This window comes from Chionomys nivalis, chromosome 16 (assembly GCF_950005125.1).
Source record: "Chionomys nivalis chromosome 16, mChiNiv1.1, whole genome shotgun sequence".
Classification (NCBI taxonomy): Eukaryota; Metazoa; Chordata; class Mammalia; order Rodentia; family Cricetidae; genus Chionomys; species Chionomys nivalis.
Window position 1 is genome coordinate 28,650,136 of NC_080101.1, and position 17,849 is coordinate 28,667,984.

General features: G+C 43.8%; 1 protein-coding gene across 1 annotated transcript; it reads right to left on the reverse strand.

The window, feature by feature from the left end:
* Positions 1-1,482: 1,482 nt before the first annotated feature.
* On the reverse strand, positions 1,483-17,633 carry Chmp5 (charged multivesicular body protein 5). The gene is made up of 8 exons (XM_057790631.1): positions 17,469-17,633; positions 16,582-16,686; positions 15,572-15,618; positions 13,310-13,403; positions 12,643-12,714; positions 6,497-6,605; positions 5,701-5,813; positions 1,483-2,288 (listed from the first exon to the last, which is right to left on the reverse strand). The coding sequence occupies exons 1-8, from the start codon at positions 17,535-17,537 to the stop codon at positions 2,238-2,240; spliced, it is 660 nt and encodes a 219-aa protein (XP_057646614.1). The 5' UTR covers positions 17,538-17,633; the 3' UTR covers positions 1,483-2,237.
* Positions 17,634-17,849: the final 216 nt, after the last annotated feature.

Genomic DNA, 17,849 nt, shown 5'->3' on the forward strand with positions numbered 1-17,849 from the left:
TTCCAGCACTCAGGAGGCAGAGGCAGGTGGATCTCTTTGAGTTCTAAAACAGCCTGGTCTACAGAGCAAATTTAGGACAGCCAGAGGTACACAGAGAAAACCTATGTAAAAAAAAACCCAAAAACCCAGCCCCCTAAAAAAAAAAAAAAAAAAAAAGAGTATACACTGTTTCAAGGCCAGCCTGGTCTACATAGTGGGTTCAAGGACAGCCAGAGCTACTTAGTGAGAGTCTGTCTAGAAAAAAAAAAAACAAAAATAAACAAACAACAAACAAACAAAACCCAAAAAGAATATACATTGTAACCATAATGGAAGAAACATTTCAGGGGCTGAGTGAGAAGAGTCCAGGACAGAGACCAAGTGACCAGACAAGTGGGAAAACTCAGACAAGGCAGGAAAATCAAGAAAGGCTTGAAGGAAGTTATGATGAGCATTGTATGTTTGCTCATGGAAGACTTTTTGAGAAAACGGGGTTTGTGGCCATGGGAAAGGGTTATCCCACTTGTAACCAGACGGAGCTTCTGGAGGGAGGGGCTCACTGCTCTTGGTAGTGCCTGGGCTTCTTACAGAATCAAAACGACTAGGATTCAGTATGTTTATTGGCTTCATCTGCAGAACTGTGAAAAGCTGGTGTATATGACAACATCAGCTGCCGAGCCAGGTTGGCGAGGGAGCAGACCGAGTATACGCTGGATGAGAAAAGAAGGGAAATATATTAGATACTTGCCTGGTTCCTGTGACGACAAAATATCTGACAAACCAACTGAAAACTGAGGGTTTATTTTGGCGGACAGTTTTAGGGTGCGCCCACCAAGGAGGGTCAGTCACTTGGGAGAAGCTTGAGGCAGCTCGTCACACTGCATCAGGACTCAGCAAGCAGAGTGGTGAGGCCCTCTGCTCAGTCATTTCCTTTCTACCAGTCCAGCACCCCATCCCATAATCATGCCACCAACTGGGTGGGCGTTCCACCTCAACCTAATCTAGACAGTCTCTCACAGGCACCAGCAGAGGCTTGTCTCCTACATGGGTCTAAATCCCACCAGGCTGACAAGACTAACCACCACACAGAGAGATAGTAAAGACCCAGAAGTCAGGAGCTGGAGAGACGGCTCAGTGTTAAGAGCACTGGCTGCTCTTACAGAGAACCGGGTTCAATTCCCAGCACCCACAAGGCAGTTCATAACTGTCTGTAATTCTGCGAGGCACTGCTAACATGTGGTGCACAGACACGCAAGCAGGCAAAACACTCATAAACAGAACATTTAAAAAATAATAAAACAGAGACCCTGAAACCAGGTAGCAGTCGGACTTACAATATGTATCAATAAGTTAGGTAGTTCACAAGAAAAGGATGAAGTTCCGGGTTTTCTTTCTTATTGTTAGTCCCTCATGGGAAAACAGCACATCAAAGGTAACTGAGTCCTGAGGCCTAGTTCCTCATTCACTTCTCGAGAGCCTGAGGCAAGTACGACTGTTCTAATAAGAAACGGTGGTTAATAAATGATATCCCCAAGCCTGCGCTGAGGCTGCTAAGCCAATGCCACTGGTTAGGCTTGGTTTCTGTAGTGGAGGTTTAGGCTAAAGTGATGCTACAATTATATCCTTTTGAAAAATATTTATTGAGTATAAATAAATGTCCTATACATTAAATATCAAGAAATATCCATTATTCATTACAAGTCAGGCTATAATACCGAGGGAACCATGGGATCAAAATAGCAACTCATGATCCAGTAGTGACAGTTCATTCCAATGTTAGACAGAGTAATGACTTGCTCACATGACACAGCAAAACCTATCAAAAACCCATCACTTAAACCCACCTATAACACCACAATAGACAATGGTTCTGAAGCATACTATTGACAGTCTCAATCTCATTAATAATCACTACCTTATCAATGTATCAAGTCACACTGAGACTGCACTTACACTACCATAAAGTTTAGTCTCACCCCCTTGTTTATTCCAAATTATTAATGATGAAAACAGGACATACAAAGTCAAAGACTTTTCAGTTAGTCTTTCCTAAGGAAAAAGAAAAAGAATTAAATCTTAGTAAAAGACAGCTTCCCCCAAGCAATGACTCTCTTAACGGAAAAAATTAAGATACAGGAGCAGTGTAATGAGCTTTTCCTTCAAAGAAAGGAAAGAAATCTAAATCTGTTTGGCAAGTTGGGAAATATCTCCTAGTCCCAGAATCCGTGTTTTTGTCTCATGTGCTGGAATGCTGCAGTCTAGGAGGCTGGAATCTGCGGTAGTCCGAACTCATCCACCAGCACGCCATCCTGTGAGAAGAAACTGAGGGTCAGTGCTGCTCTCCGACTTGGTAAAAATGATTATTACATTTAGTAAGCAGAAGTCATGTCCAAGCGTTTAATCAATCAGAACTAAAATCCCATTCAGAAGCTGACAATGAGCCTTTTCATCCAAGGCAAAGGGGCCTGATGAAACAGGCACAGAACTAAAAAGGGTGAAGAACAAAGAGGAGACCCGGAAAGAGGAGCGGTGAGTGTGAGGGCCAGCGGGGAGGGTGAAGTCCTTGCCTCCAGGTACATTATTTTCACTCCCATCTATCTTTTATAGACTGGCAAATCCTTGAAGGGAGGTCTCAGGTGGACAGTTGCTTCCTGTACCACACTCTGCCACTAATCAGCCAGGGTCGGCTAAGGGTCACTCTTCACGGTTATCCGTGTCCTGCACTGGGAAGAGCTGTGGAGGAACACTCGTCTAGCACCTGTGAGGCCCTGTATTAAAATACCACAGATGCTTCAGGGACTTGTTACTAGGAAACCGGATTACAGTGGTGATCACAAAAATAGCTTCAGCGTAATTACTAAAGAGTAGATAATTATGTAATTATTTAAAGCAATTGTGCACCTGGAAAGCCAGAGAGGTACTCTGAGCTCAAGGAAGGAGGCAGGGTACAAGGAGAAGCACGTTCACAGAGACCTACAAAAGGCCTACAAAACTACCTGCATGTTGGGCATTTTCTTAATTAGTGCTAGATGTGGGAGGGGCCATCCCTGGGCTGGTGGTCCTGGGTGAGCAAGCCACGGGGTGCGAGCCCGTAAGCAGCTGTCTGTGTCAGTTCTTCCCCCCAGGTTCCTGTCCTGACTTCCTTCAGTCATGGTCTACAGTGTGGAAGTGTGAGTCAGATAACACTTCCCTCCCAGCTTGCTTTCGGTCACAGTGTTTCACCATAGCAACAGTAACCCCAGCTAAGACAAGGAGAAGACACGAATTTCTAATTTGCTCAGAATTCTATGTGAATAAAGGCAGATTTAGGGCTGGACCTTACAGAAAAATTCAGTCAGCGGTACTGTGAGTACTCAGCATGTTTATGGGGAGATCAGATAAAACAGGGCTATAAATATCCATGACAAATAACACATTAGACTAGCAACATTAACTAAGAGGGAATGGAGTTTTATATGCAGTAAAGTGCTCTGTTTACGATGACAATTGTACAGTATGAGCTAGGGACTAAGTCCTTTACATCTAAGGCCTACACGGCTCTAAACAGCAATCACGCGAATACTTCACACATGCAAAGAATAGAAACAAACAGCTAAGTGATCTGCCACAGTGTCAGAAATCCTGATTCTCCTCCTTTGTTGAACTAGGATCTTTCTAATAGTAAGGTTTCCATCCCTGTATTTCCTGTATTTCCATATAGGGTTTCATTTATCTCAGGTTAGCTTCCAATTCACTCTGTAGTCAAGGGTAGCCTTGAACTCCTAATCTTCCTCTTCTACCTCCCCAGTACTGGGGTTTCAGGCCTGTGGCCACACACCTAGTCTATGTGATCTGGGGATTATATCCAGGGCTTGTCCATGCTAGGTGAGCACTCTGTCAATTGAGCTACATCCCAGTCTTACTAATTAAGTTTTATACTGAATTTTATACTTCATAGTTTAAATAATCCAATATAATTAGTATGTCCGGAGAGGGACTTTTTCCTTTGTCCCCTCCGCTCTCTCAATATTTATTTTATGTGCATGAGTTTTGCCTGCATGTCTTGTGTTTGTAAAGGTCAGAAGAGGGCACTGGATACCCTGGAACTGGAGTTACAGATGGTTGTGAGACAACATGTTGGTACTGGGTATTGAACCCAAGTCCTCTGAAAGAACAGCAAATGCTCAATTACTGAGCTAACTTGCCAGCTTAGGAGTGGGACTCTAATATGACCACTCAAAAGGTACATAGAGGGGCTGGAGAGATGGCTCAGCAGTTAAGAGCATTGTCTGCTCTTCCAAAGGTCCTGAGTTTAGTTCCCAGCAACCACATGGTGGCTCACAGCCATCAGTAATGGGGTCTGGTGCCCTCTTCTGGCCTTCAGGCATACATACAGACAGAATATTGTATACATAAAAAAATAAATAAATAATTTTTTTTTTTTTTTTTTTTTTTTTGGTTTTTTGAGACAGGGTTTCTCTGTGGTTTTGGAGTCTGTCCTGGAACTAGCTCTTGTAGACCAGGCTGGTCTCGAACTCACAGAGATCCGCCTGTCTCTGCCTCCCGAGTGCTGGGATTAAAGGCGTGCGCCACCACCGCCCGGCAATAAATATTTTTTTTAAAAAAAAAGGTAAATAGAGAAGTGGATTGCCTATATGTTCTGCTACTTGAGAGAGGCTAAGGCCAAAGGATTGCTTGGTTCAGGAGTGAAGGATACCTGAGACCCTGTCTCTAATTAATTTAAGAAAACAAAACAAACAAACAAACAAAAAAAACCAGACTGGAAATATAACTCAGTATAATGTGCTTGCCTAACACATGTGAGGCCCTAAGAATAAATTCCCAGCAAAACACACCACACATACACACACACCAACACATACTATCAGTACCAAGGCTCATGCATGTGTCATCAATGCTCTTCTATGGAATGGTAAAATGTGTAAATAGTGCCTAGTGCTAGTTTACAGGCTGATCACATATCAGCCACTGTATAACCGCCACTGTATAACTGCAGTTGGTCTAGCGGCAGAGGCCTGACAGCCTGAACCACCTGACGAGGCCCCGTCTCAAAAGAAGACACAGCTCCAGTGAAGAGCCTGCCCAGCAGGTGTAAGGCCCCAGTCCCCGGAGAACGGAAACAAAATAAAACATTGTTGAGTCTCAGTGGCTTTTTTGTTTTTTTTCGAAACAGGGTTTCTCTGTGTAGCTCTGGCTGTCCTAGAACTCACTCTGTAGACCAGGCTGGCCTCAAACTCAGAAATTTGCTTGCCTCTGCCTCCAGAGTGCTGGGATTAAAGGTGTGCTCCACCACTACCCGGTGTCTCATTGACACTTTTTATGCAGATGCTAGTTGCCCAATGCAGGAATACTGGACTTTCAAAAATTCTTAAAATAATGATCAGAGCTACTAAACTTAGGACTATATTTTAGATTTCCAGTGGTGGATATAAAACCTTTAATATGTTGTGTGGAAAGTCATAGTATACATACAGACATGCAGGCAAAACTCAGAAAATAAGTGGTGATGCACACCTTTAATCCCAGCACTTGGGAGGCAGAGACAGATCTCTGTGAGTTCAAGGACAGCCTGCTCTGCATAGTGAGTTCCAGGATAGGCTCCAAAGCTACAGAGAAACGCTGTCTCAAAAAACCTGTCCTGCTTGTGGCCACATTAGTTATCTGTAGGACTGTTTAGACTACAGGCAGTGACCTGAGCAGACTCCTTAGGGAAAACAGTACCTTGTTCTTTGTGTCAGTGGGAACACCTTCTGGAATTGCAGGCGCAGAGGCTGCTTCATCTAAGTAGGAACTATCTTCATCAGCCAGAAGCTCATCGCCCAGTGCATCCAACTCTGAAATTAAACAGGCTTCATCAGAGAAAACTGGCTTCTTTTCCCCAAAAGTTAGTCAAATGATTTGTTAATGAGAAAATATAATACAAAAGAAAAAGGGACTCATCTCTATTTCTTTCTTTTTTTTTTTTTTTTTTTTTTTTTTTGGATTTTTCGAGACAGGGTTTCTCCGTAGCTTTTTGGTTCTTGTCCTGGAACTAGCTCTTGTAGACCAGGCTGGCCTCGAACTCACAGAGATACACCTGCCTCTGCCTCCCGAGTGCTGGGATTAAAGGTGTGCGCCACCACCACCCGGCTCATCTCTATTTCTTAGCCTTTATTTTTTTCTATTTTAATTTAAAACTTTTCGTTTGGCAATGGTGGCGCACACCTTTAATCCCAGCACGTGGGAGGCAGAGGCAGGTAGATCAAACTCACAGAGATCTGCTTGCCTCTCCCTACCGAGAGCTGGGATTAAAGGCATACACCACCACCGCCTGGCTTGTCCTGGAACTCTTTATGTAGACCAGGCAGGCCTTGAACTCACAGAGATCGGCTTATCTCTGCCTCTGGGGTGCTGGGCTTAAAGGCATGCGCCACCATGTCTGGTGTCCTGAGAGGAATTTTAACCAGCATTTGGGTACCGGTCCCAGGCAGTGGCTCCTGAATGACTCTGAAGTTAATGCACACTGCGGAACACTCACCCGCTTCCAGGTCGTCCTCATCTAACTCTGGGGTGCCGTAGCTGCGACTCAAGGCTTCCTGGATTTCATTTGCATCCTCCATCATATCTTCCAGCTGGTCTTGTAAATCCTGTGGAAATATATGACAGGGTTTTCTTTCCTTCTTAGCCTCTTAAAATTAATTGGTTTAATTCGAGGTGACACAGAATCCAGAACACAACAAAGGAGGGATAGCAGGCTCCAGCAGGACTTCAGACTCAGTTTACCTGAAACTAACAGTTGAGTTTAAAGGTGGAAACAGCTGAATGAAAGCTAGACTGTATGATTTTTTTTACTAAAGTTTGTTATAATCTTCAGCAGGCTCCAGTATAACATTTCATTCTAGCTACAGGTGGCAAAAGATGTAACAGCAGGGAACCCGGGGTTTAAAGAGGAACGGAAAAGTGTCACCGTAATCTCAGGGACAAGGAAAAGCCTACTTTTTGCCAGATTTCTGAATTCCTCTTAGCCTTGGCCTCTACTTTCCGAGTTTCTTCTGGCCTTCTCTCTATTTCTGCCTGGAAGCCTTCCTATCCACCTCCTTGGCCTGATTTTTGGCTGTTTCAGGGCCTTTTCTTCCACTTTCTCGGCCTGACATGACACCTGTGGCCCCTTCTCCAGACTCTTTTCTGCTGATCCTCATTTTTTTCTTCAACTGTAAGGAAGCAGTTTTACTGAGAAGTAAACAATGGACCTCTGTAGCAGGTAAATAAGGGTCCCCAAAATGGGTTTACCGTGACAAGGTAAGGTTTCCACTTAGGAATGAGAACTAAAATTTAATTTTTAAACTGTATTTATTTATGCACATACATGCGTGCTTGTGTGAGTGCACGTATATGGGAACATGTGCCATCAGTGCACAAGTCAGGACAATTCTGGGAGTTTCCTCCTCTCACCTGTGGATCCCAAGGACTGAACTCAGGTCCACCAGGCTTGGTGACAAGCTCACCTGCTGGGCCAGATCACCGGCCCCAAATAAGAAATTATAAACTCCATAACTGTCAGTAGTCAGAAACAGGCTTCGTCAACCAAGCACAGATGCTCCAAAGGACTCCTGAGGATCTCCCCCCCCGAACCCTTTTTGAGACAGAATCTCATGTGGCCCAGTTTGAGCTCAAATGCACTTTGTAATTAAGGATGACCTTAAATCCCTCATTCTCCTGCCTCTACTTATCAAGTTCTGGGATTACAGGTGTATGCTACTAGGCCTGACTTCTGGCTTCCACTTTTCTTTTCTCTTAGTACTTAGAAATGAACTTCTTTGATGGTGGTGGTACTGGAACCAACTGGTACTGTGCATGCTAGGTAAGTGTTCTAACACTGAGTTTCCGTCCCAGTTCGAATATTGCACTAGTTAGTGAGAAGCACTATCAGCCTTCCTGGGCTGGAGAGACGGCTCAGCGGTTAACAGCACTACTGTCTTGCTCTTTTAAATGATCAGCATTTGTTTCCCAGCACCCACATGGGGACTTACAACAGTCTAGTCTGTGCCTCCCACCCCCCAATACTGGGGATGGAACCCTGGGTCTGGATCATGGTTGGCAAGTGCTCTACCCTCAGCCCTATTTTCCTCATTTAACAAAATGGGATGATTGGGCTAAGAGATGGCTCGTGGTTACGATCACATACTGTTCCTCTAAGGCCCTGAGCTCGAGGCAATAGCTTTAATATGGGACCTGATTCCCTCTTCTGGCCTCAAAGGACAATTGCACTTACATACACAAACCCCTCCTCAGACATATATGCATATACATAATTATGTTCTTAAAAAAACTGGAGAAATGTTTCAGCAGTTAAGAGCATTTTCTGCTCTTGTAGAGGACCTGGGTTGCATTTCCAGAACCCACATGACATTCACAACCATCTATAACTCCAGTTCCAGGGGATCCGATGCCTCTTCTGGCCTTCAAAGCTACCAGGCATGCACACAGTGCACATACAGATATGCAGACAAAACATCATAATGCATTAAATAAAAGTAAACATTTTTTAATTTCATGTGACTACCGTAAGATTTATTGCAATAACGTATATAAAATAGTACCTAGTTTAAGGCCAGCCTGGGTAACTTAGTGAGACCCCGTCTAAAAAACTAATAAATAAATTTTAGAAAGTCAAAAAAAGAGGTGAGATGCGCACAAGGCCCTATGTTCAATCTGTAATACCACCACCACCACCAAAATTTTAAAAATTAAAAAAAATAAAACCCAGGTTAAACATCAGTATATTCTTCATATATAGAGGGGATGTGGCCGCTGCTCACAGGGCAGCAGGTCTCACTCAGCACCACTGTTTCCTGGAGGAGGCGTGGGGTCTTTTTGCTCTCAGATAAGCGCTGGGGATACCAGAAGTGTTAAACACGCAGGGTTGTCTCTTCATAGGGAGAGATGGATAACATGTTTTTGGCCCAGAAGGCTGGGAGCAGAGGTGGTTATCGAGACAGGGTTTCTCTGTGGCTTTGGAGCCTGTCCTGGAACTAGCTCTTGTAGACCAGGCTGGTCTCGAACTCACAGAGATTCACCTGCCTCTGCCTCCCAAGTGTTCATGAGAGTTTTGATGCAGTCATGTCTTAAGCTTTGTTGTGCACACAGCACTGAGTTAATTAGTATCAGGAAACTTTTTCCAGATTGTGCTGTGCCTGAAACTAACTACCCGGTGTCAGACAGAGTTTGAACCAACTGTGGCTGAGTTGTGTTGAAGTAGACTTCCTTCTTGCCTCTCCTGCTGGCCATGGCGTTTTCAGAGACACCCCCCCAAACACACACACACTCACAATTTCCAGAGCAACAAGTCATTTGTGAATTCCTTCCTGGCAGCCTAGCTTGTTTTTCCATATGAAAGTGGAGAGACCAAGAGTAGAATGCCCTTCTGTACACCTGGATGTCAAACCCATGACGAGAAACATTGCTGAAACACTCACCAAGGAGAAAAGTCACAGAAGACGGAGTCAAATCAGGTTTATGGTGCTACATATGAAGAAGTCTCCCCAGCTAGGCATGGAGTTCTAACACTTTGAGGCTGAAGCAGGAGGACTGTTGTGAGTTCTAGACCAGTCCCACATACTTGGTAAGACCCTGTGTCCAAAATGTATGTGTGTGTGTGTTGTGTGTGTGTCTGTTGCTTCTCAATCATTTGATGAGTAAGATTTCTTTTTAATCTTATTTTTATGAACAAGGTCTTTCTTTGTGACCTAGGCTGGCCTTGAACTTATGATTCTTCTGCCTCTGCCTTCCTAGTCTTGAGATTACAGGCCTGCAACCACTACACAGCCTATGCATAGGGTTTCTATTTATAGAGTCTAGGTTAGTCACCATGCAAAGTATTAAGATTAATCTATCTTTAAATTCAATACTGCATAAACAAAAACAACTAAACAGAAGGACTACTCTAAAAACTGTATTTTCCCTAATGTCTGGGAAAAACAAGGACAAAAAGACTTAAAAAGGGAGTTGGGGTGGGTGGGAAAGACAGAGAGGGCTCAGTATTAGAAGTGTGTACTGCTCTTGCTCAGGACCTGAGTTCAGCTTCTAGAAGACAGCTCACAACCACCCCTGTGTCCAGCTCCTGGGATCTGCTGCACTCTTCCAGCCTCTATGGGCACTGCACTCATGTGCACAGACACCACAAACACACACACACGCACACATACACACACAATGAAAAATAAAAACACAACTTTTTTTGTTTGTTTTTTGAGGCAGAGAATCTCTACATAGCCCTGATTGTCCTGGAACTCCCTGTGTAGACCAGGCTGGCCTCAAACTCACAGAAATCCTCCTGCTTTTGCTTTCCAAGTGCTAGGACTAAAGGTATGCACCACCATGCTGGGCCTGAAGTCTTTTTTCTTTTTTAAAGGATAAAAACAATTATACACAGAAACAAAAAAATGTAAAAGTTAGAGCTATAAAAAAAACTAAAATGTTTTATAATTATATTAGAAAAATAAACCTGAAAAGATTCCAAAGTCTGCAGCTTAGCCAAAAGATATACACATGCTAACGGGGTCTGTCATGCTGCAGTCCAGTAGGGGCAGAGAAGGGTAATGGGAGAGATGGGGAGACATCCAAAAGCCAGAAGGAAGTTCAATGTGGTAGAATACATTGTAATGCTAGCACTGTGGAGGCTGAGGCAGGAGGACTGGGAGGACTGCCACAAGGACAAGGCTAGCCTAGGCGATATAGTAAGTTCTAGAAGAGCATGGGCTACAGAACGACATCCTGTCTCAGGCACAAAGCAAAGCCTGAACTGGAAAGAGGGTGTAGGGTCAAGAATATGTGCTGCTCTTCCGAGGCCCTGAGTTTAGCATCCGTATCAGAGTCGCTCACAGGTACCTGTAAATTTCACTTCAAGGGTTCCAACATCCTTTTCCGGTCTCAGAAGAGATTGCACTCACATGCAAAAACCCATACATAGACATACATATATACACACACACACACATACATACATATTTACAGACAAAATTAAAATCTTAAAAAAAAAAATCCCTGCCAACCAGGCAGGTGGTGGCACATGTCTTTAATCTCAGCACTCAGGAGGCAGAGGCAGGTGGATCTCTGAGTTTGAGGCCAGCCTGGTCTACACAGTGAGTTCCAGGACAGCCAGGGCTACACACAGAGAAACCCTGTCTCAGAAAATAATAACAATAATAATAATAAAACAAAACCCCAAACAACAACAAAACCCCAAAGAAAGGAAGTCAGAATAAGCAAAGATTCTCTTATGTTCATATTAAACAGCTCTCACTGAACCCACAGGAGAGGTGGCACAAGTCCATAATCCACACATTTGGAAGGTTGAGGCAGGAGAAGGCCAGCACACATAGTAAGATAGGCTAGCCTGAGCTGCAAAACAAGATCTTGTCTCAAATATAAAACAACACTACAAAGAGTCCTACCCAACTTTTAGGGACTAGTGCTGTAAATGGTATTATACAAATGAGCACACAGGATATTGTTCTCAGTGAATTTCCTGAAAGCTGTGACAATGCCTAATGCACGTAAACAGAGACTTGTGAATGACTGGGATCGCTCAAGGGCCATGTAAGGGGGCAGTGGAAAGGAGTAAGGCAGGGACCAATGCCCTCATTCCTACTGGAGACTGAGATAACCTGAGAATATCTTTGTGAAGCCAGGAAAATGCCTGGGACATAGCGACTGCTCACTCAACCAACACTGCTCGACTAGAACAGTATGGCATCACCTTTAACCTTTAAATACTTCCTGGGCCTCAAGTATGGTAATGTATCTTCAAAGCAATGGGGATAAAGACTGAAAGAACAAAATTAAACCCCTTCCTTCAAGGAAAGAGGGGTTCTAAACAGAGGGTAAACATTGTGCCTAGATGTAGGAAGGAGCCTTTCCCTTTGGCAGGCCATTATGCTCTCCCCACCAGCTCCGCCTGCCACATGAAATGCTCACTCCCGCCAGGCCAGCTCCACCTGCCACGTGGGATGCTCACTCCCACCTCCTCTGCCTGTCACATGAGATGCTCACTCCCACCTCCTCTGCCTGCCACGTGGGATGCTCACTCCCACCTCCTCTGCCTGCCACGTGGGATGCTCACTCCCACCTCCTCTGCCTGCCACATGGGATGCTCACCTGGGAGCTGACTGAGTAGCCAGGCTTACAGGCCTTACCTTCCTAATCAAATCCTCAGCCACAAAGGAAATGGTAACTTCAAGAAGCTAGTAATTAATTACCAAATGTAAAGAAAATTACTCAAAATACTAGAAAAGAAATTGTGTAAACCAATTACATACACATCCTCATTTAACGTCATGGTGTACGCTCTAATCTTAGCACTTAGAAGGCTGAGGCAAGGTTCAAAGCTAGTCTGGGCTTCTTTACAAGTTTTTTTTGGGTAGGGCACAACACTCGGAGACAGCTCACACATCCCACCTGTATAATAACTGTGTGTGGTTATTATGGAATCTCTGGGATCTCTGCATCAGCAGTGAGGAAACTGAGGCCTTTAGCATCCTTCCCTTTCCTGAAGTCACTACACTAGTAAACAGCAGGCCCCGGAGTTCATCCCTTTCCTCTGCATTTCTCGCCACAAATGTTTATTTATTCTCAACCTTGCAGTAACAAGTACACACATCTTGAAAAAACCAGCAGACAGCTCACCTCAATCTGTTCAATTTTGACTTGCTTGTATGCCTTCTTCATTTCCTTTACTCCCAGTTTCATGGCATCCACCTAAGGAAGGGTAGAAGAAAGCACAACATATTTGCTGTTTTATTTTGAAGTACCGAGGATTTGAACCAGGACCCTCATACACGCTAAAAACCATTCTGCCATTGTGTTACATCCCAGCCCTAAAAATACACTGTTTTGAGAAGTTATGTTTGTGCTGGAGAGGTGGCTCAGTCATGACAAGCATTTGTTGCTCTTGCAGAGGACCTGGGTTTGATCCCAGCATCCACATGCTCACCACCATCTCCAGCTCCAGATCCACGGGCTCTGATGCTCTCTTTTGACTTCTCTGACACTAGGCACACAAGGCACTCAACAAACATGCAGGCAAAGCATATAAACACATAGTCATGTTTACTAAGCATCTTTTAAAAACCATGGGAAAGTGTATGAGATTTAAAAATTAAAATACAGCCGAGAGGAGGTGGCACACGCCTTTAACCCCAGCACTTGGGAGGCAGAGCCAGGCGGATCTGAGTTTGAGGCCATCTTGGTCTACAAAGCGAGTTCCAGGACAGCCAAAGATACACAGAAAAACCCTGTCTCAAAAAACAAAACAAACAAACAAATTAAAATGGGAAAAGTGCTTTGGGCATACCGTGGTCCTGGTGTCCTTCAGAGACTGAATGGTGTAGTTAGCCTGCTCCATGTTAAAGGACTGCTGGGCAAGGTTGTCTCGCTGCTGCTCATACCTTTGTGGAGACAAGTGAGAATTAGAAATGGGGGACAGACAGAAATCCTGAGGAAGGAAGACGCCTCAAACTAAATACGGGAACTTTCTTCAAACAAACCAAAAACTAAAACCAAAACCATTTAAAAACTACCCACTCAAAAAAACAAAAACAAAAAAAAAACTACCCACTCTAACAAAACCCCTCCAAATCTTTTTCCTTTGAATGTATCTGAATTTTAACTATTCCCACTTAACAACATAGTATTTGTTTCTTTTTTCTATTTCTTGAAAAAGGGTCCTGTAATCCAGGTCAGCCTCAGACTTGTAGTGACGCTCCTGCTCAGCTCCCCAAGTCCTGGTAAAGCAGGTGTCTACCACTGCTCCTGTCTGCACTGTATCTTCTTACATCTCATTCATAGTTTTCTAATTATTTCCCAAGATGAATTCTCAGAAGTGGAACTCTTGGGGCAAAGGGGGAGATTGTTTTTTGAGGTTTTTCATACATATAGCTATGTTTTTCAGGTAGACTCGAAATGTACTTAAGGACACTTTAATAATCCTGTATTCATAATTAGTCTATACATCTGACTTAATATAAATTGGATGTCTGATACTAGAAATACTGATACTTTAAATGTCTGATACTCTTTAAAGTTTTTTATCCAATTATAATATTATGTCAAAGACTTATGTCACCATGATTTTTTTCTTCTTCAAGACAGGATTTCTCTGTGTAGCCCTGGCTGTCCTGGATTTCGCTCTTTAGAGAAGGCTGGCCTCAAACTCAAGAGATCTGCCTGCCTCTGCTTCCCAAGTGCTGGGATTAAAGGCATGCGCCACCACGCCCAGTGACATAATAAAAATGTCACCATGATTTTTACGCAACATTTGGAAACCATTTAACTAACAGAAGAAAAATAGGTAATTCATGATCCAGGCAAGCAGCAGATGACTCCATTAAGTTAGGCAGGGTGGCACATGGTTCTAATCCCAGTACTGGGAAGCTGAGTCAGGGGATTAGATCTGGAGGCCAGTCTTAGCACATAACAAGACCCTATCTCTAAAAATAGAAACAGGAAAAAAAAGTATGGTTTGAAGTGGAAAAGAATAGCTTATATAGAAGACACATTATAATTTCAGTTTCCTACGAATCTAGGTAAATTTTCTTTACATCTGTTTGTTTGATATATTTTCCAAGTTTCTGCAATAAATCTATATTACCCCCCCTTTTTTTTAAAAAAAAAAGGGGGGGTCTATCTTTTATTTTTTTGAAGCAGGAACTCATATAGCTCAGGATGGTCTAGAATTTACTAGCCAAGGGTAGCTCTGAACCTCTGATATTTTTGCCTTCACACCCAAGCACTAGGTTTACAGGTGCGTGCCACCATGCTCAGTTTATTTATTTACTTAATTTTAGATAGGGTTGTATGTAGCCAAGGCCAGCCTTGGTTTCTCTATGAAGCAAAGGTTCATAGGTTCCTGGTCCTTCTTCCCCTACCTCCTAAGTGCTAGGATTATAGGCCTATGCCATTGAAGCCAAACTGTATTTCTTCTATAAGAAAAACAAAATACTTTAAAACCAATTGCCACTAAAAAGGTAATAGTTGCAACACATCTTGGCCATTGTAGGCATTATTAGCTTTTTCCGATGTGTTTTAATATAAAAAAAATGAAAGACAGCATCCGATATGTTACAAAGTCATTTCAAAGTTGAAACAGATATGTCGACAATTTTTCTGGTTTTCTACAAGCTGAGTATGCTCTGCTTCTATAACTCCCCGGATGATCGCATAGGCTGAGCAGTCCTCGGGGGAGAACACCAGATATTAACTGGGTTTTGCACAAACACCGGGACACAGTAACTGAAAACCAATTGTGGGCCTGTACATTGTCCTGCTGCGAGAGAGCACATACTTAGCACCCTAACTTTACAAACAAAACCTAGAAGACCATACTAACTAAACAACGGGAAAGCCAAGCCATATGGACCTGGCCAGCCACAGTCATAGTCGCTAGCACCACATGGCTACCTAAGCTTAAGTTAGTAACATTAAACAATGGAAGATTATGGAAATTTGCAATGAAATCAAGAATACTTAGAAAATGATATGAAAGCAGCAAAGAATGAAGACCTTTGTGCTTTTGGCTTAAACTGTTCTTAGAAAAGAGATGGTGCATATGACTTACATCCGCTTTTGCTTCAAAACCCTCAGGGCTTTCTGTTTGACCATGTTCTGAGGAGAAAAACAGATTTAATAAAAAAGGGGAACACATATGGCAAAAGAAATCTCCCAATGCTCAAACTCGTGTGCCTATTTACTTTCTTCTTCAAAAGGGCAGACATAGAGGCTCCTTATCTACTCTTCCCCTAAGCACAGGTAACTCCAATGTCTAGTTCGTAAGCCTCAGCACCCTTTGCACCCCACACCTCAGTGTCCTGAACTACTCTCCCCTTTCCTGATGCACCCACTGCCAGCCCCAACTGTGCCCACTGTGTCTCTTCAGTCGCCTTCAATTTAAACACAACGTTCAACCTTTACCATGTCCTCATGTTAGAAACAGCTTATAACAACCTCAAAATCTCTCCCTTCTAGAAGCTGAGAACCTCTACACAAACTTTGTTTCCTCTTTCTGTTGGCTCTTCATGCAAATTTACCAAATACTACTATATTCTAGGCATAATGCCATGTAGGTGACTTGTTATTTAATCCTCACACTACAACAGACGTGTTATTTTCATTTCACAGATGAGAAAATTGAGGCTGAGTAATGCACTGGTTCACACTGTTAATAAGTTATGAAGCTGGAAAAAAAAAACAAGATAGCTATATCTCCATAGTCTATCAAACAGCGATAGTATTAGAACAGTGGTCCTACATGCTAATACTGTACTTTTTCCTGGCCTGTCATTGTATTATATCTATCCCAGTCTGACTAGCCTGACCACACCCAAATTCTGAGTACAACCAAGCCCTCGTCTCCAGAGACCTATTAGAACGTATCAATTCCCATTATCACTAAATAAAGATCAGCATCTTCTATCTACCACATTAAAACCAGCCTCCTCTTGTATCTGGCTGTACTCCCTTTCCCGAAGAGTATATATCCTTACGTGTATACACACCAAGCCGTATTTTTCTGCACCCTCCCACCATTGCCCCACACAGTACTTCCTACAGCAGTCAACATTAGCCTACCTTGGCAGGACCCTCTCTCATCTTCTTCATTTGGTCCTTATATTTCACTAGCTCAGCATCCAACCGGGAAATCTTTTTGTCAATGGATTCTGCCCTGCTATCCACCTTGGAGGAAAATGTCAAATGTAGTGGTAATTATTATAATATATTTACACTGGAAGGGGCAGGAGGAGAGCGAGGAATATGGATGAAGAAGAGAAAACAAAGGAAGGATATAGCAAAGAGTGGAAAACAGCGGTTTACTGAAGGATGGGGAATACCAGCCAGAATAATCGGAAGGCTTTCATCAACTCTCTCCCACCTCCCAGATTCTCCCGCGAGAAAATAATTTGGGAATCACTGGGTTGGTTGAGTTTTCCCAAGTGGGAGACTCGTCAGATTGGGGGCTCAGCATGAAGGTGTATGGAATGAGCCAGTGGACACAGGGTACGATGAGATCTAATGCCATTTCCGAAATCAGGTTTAATCTGGAGGGACCAAGGTTCAGAATTTTGTGCTACTCAGATCCATGACTAAGGTATAGATGGATATGTTAACCCTGACCGGGTCGAGGAAAGAGGAATGAGAAAAGGATTGGTAAGAGACCAGGTTGGATGAAGTGGGGTGTATGAACCAGGAAGGACAGGTTGGAAGGTGAGGACCAAAGCGAGAGAGAAGGGATGGGGCGCAGGGGGCATCAGAAAGGGCTTTAAGTGCAATAAGGGCGAGGCAGTGAAGTGTCAGAGTCTCTGGTTTGTGGGGTCAGGAATGACCTGGAAAACAGGAATGAAAGGGGTGGGGATGGAGAAGACTGAGGTTTAATGGGCCCGAACCAGGAATGGGGTGGAGTAGGAATTCGGTATGGGCCGGTCGGAGTTGAGTCTAGGTATACAAAGTCAAATGCTCACTGTCCCAATGCAGTCAGTCAGGCTAGGCGGAGGAGCCTTAGGTTTCGCTTTTCCGAAGAATCGGTTCATCTTGGCTGGCGGCGAAGAAACCCAAACACTGGAGGAAAACCAGAAACGGAAGCGTATTCGCTCCGGTTTCAGTTTCCGGCCGCCCCCCCAGCGCAAGCGCAGAGTGCTCGCTAGAGTTTCCCAATCCTTTTTCCGGGTTTTCAGCTCCTCCTGCCAGAGAAGGAGCGTTGAGCTCTGGGAGAGGCAGAAAGACTTCTGGGGGCGGGACTTGGGGGGGAGGGATGGGACGGTGCCTCGGCCAAGTGGGTGTGGCTTAGACGCAGCTGGGCGGATAGGGCGGGGCCCGGGAGCGGGGTCAGTTCCGAGGGCGGG

Bases quoted from the DNA above. Each gene is read 5' to 3' on its own strand.
- Chmp5 (XM_057790631.1), bottom strand. From the start codon at position 17,537: ATGAACCGATTCTTCGGAAAAGCGAAACCTAAGGCTCCTCCGCCTAGC. The intron at 16,687-17,468 runs GTGAGCATTTGA...TTTTCCTCCAAG, and splicing joins TGACTGACTGCATTGGGACA to GTGGATAGCAGGGCAGAATC. The intron at 13,404-15,571 runs GTAAGTCATATG...GTCTCCACAAAG, and splicing joins GTTTTGAAGCAAAAGCGGAT to GTATGAGCAGCAGCGAGACA.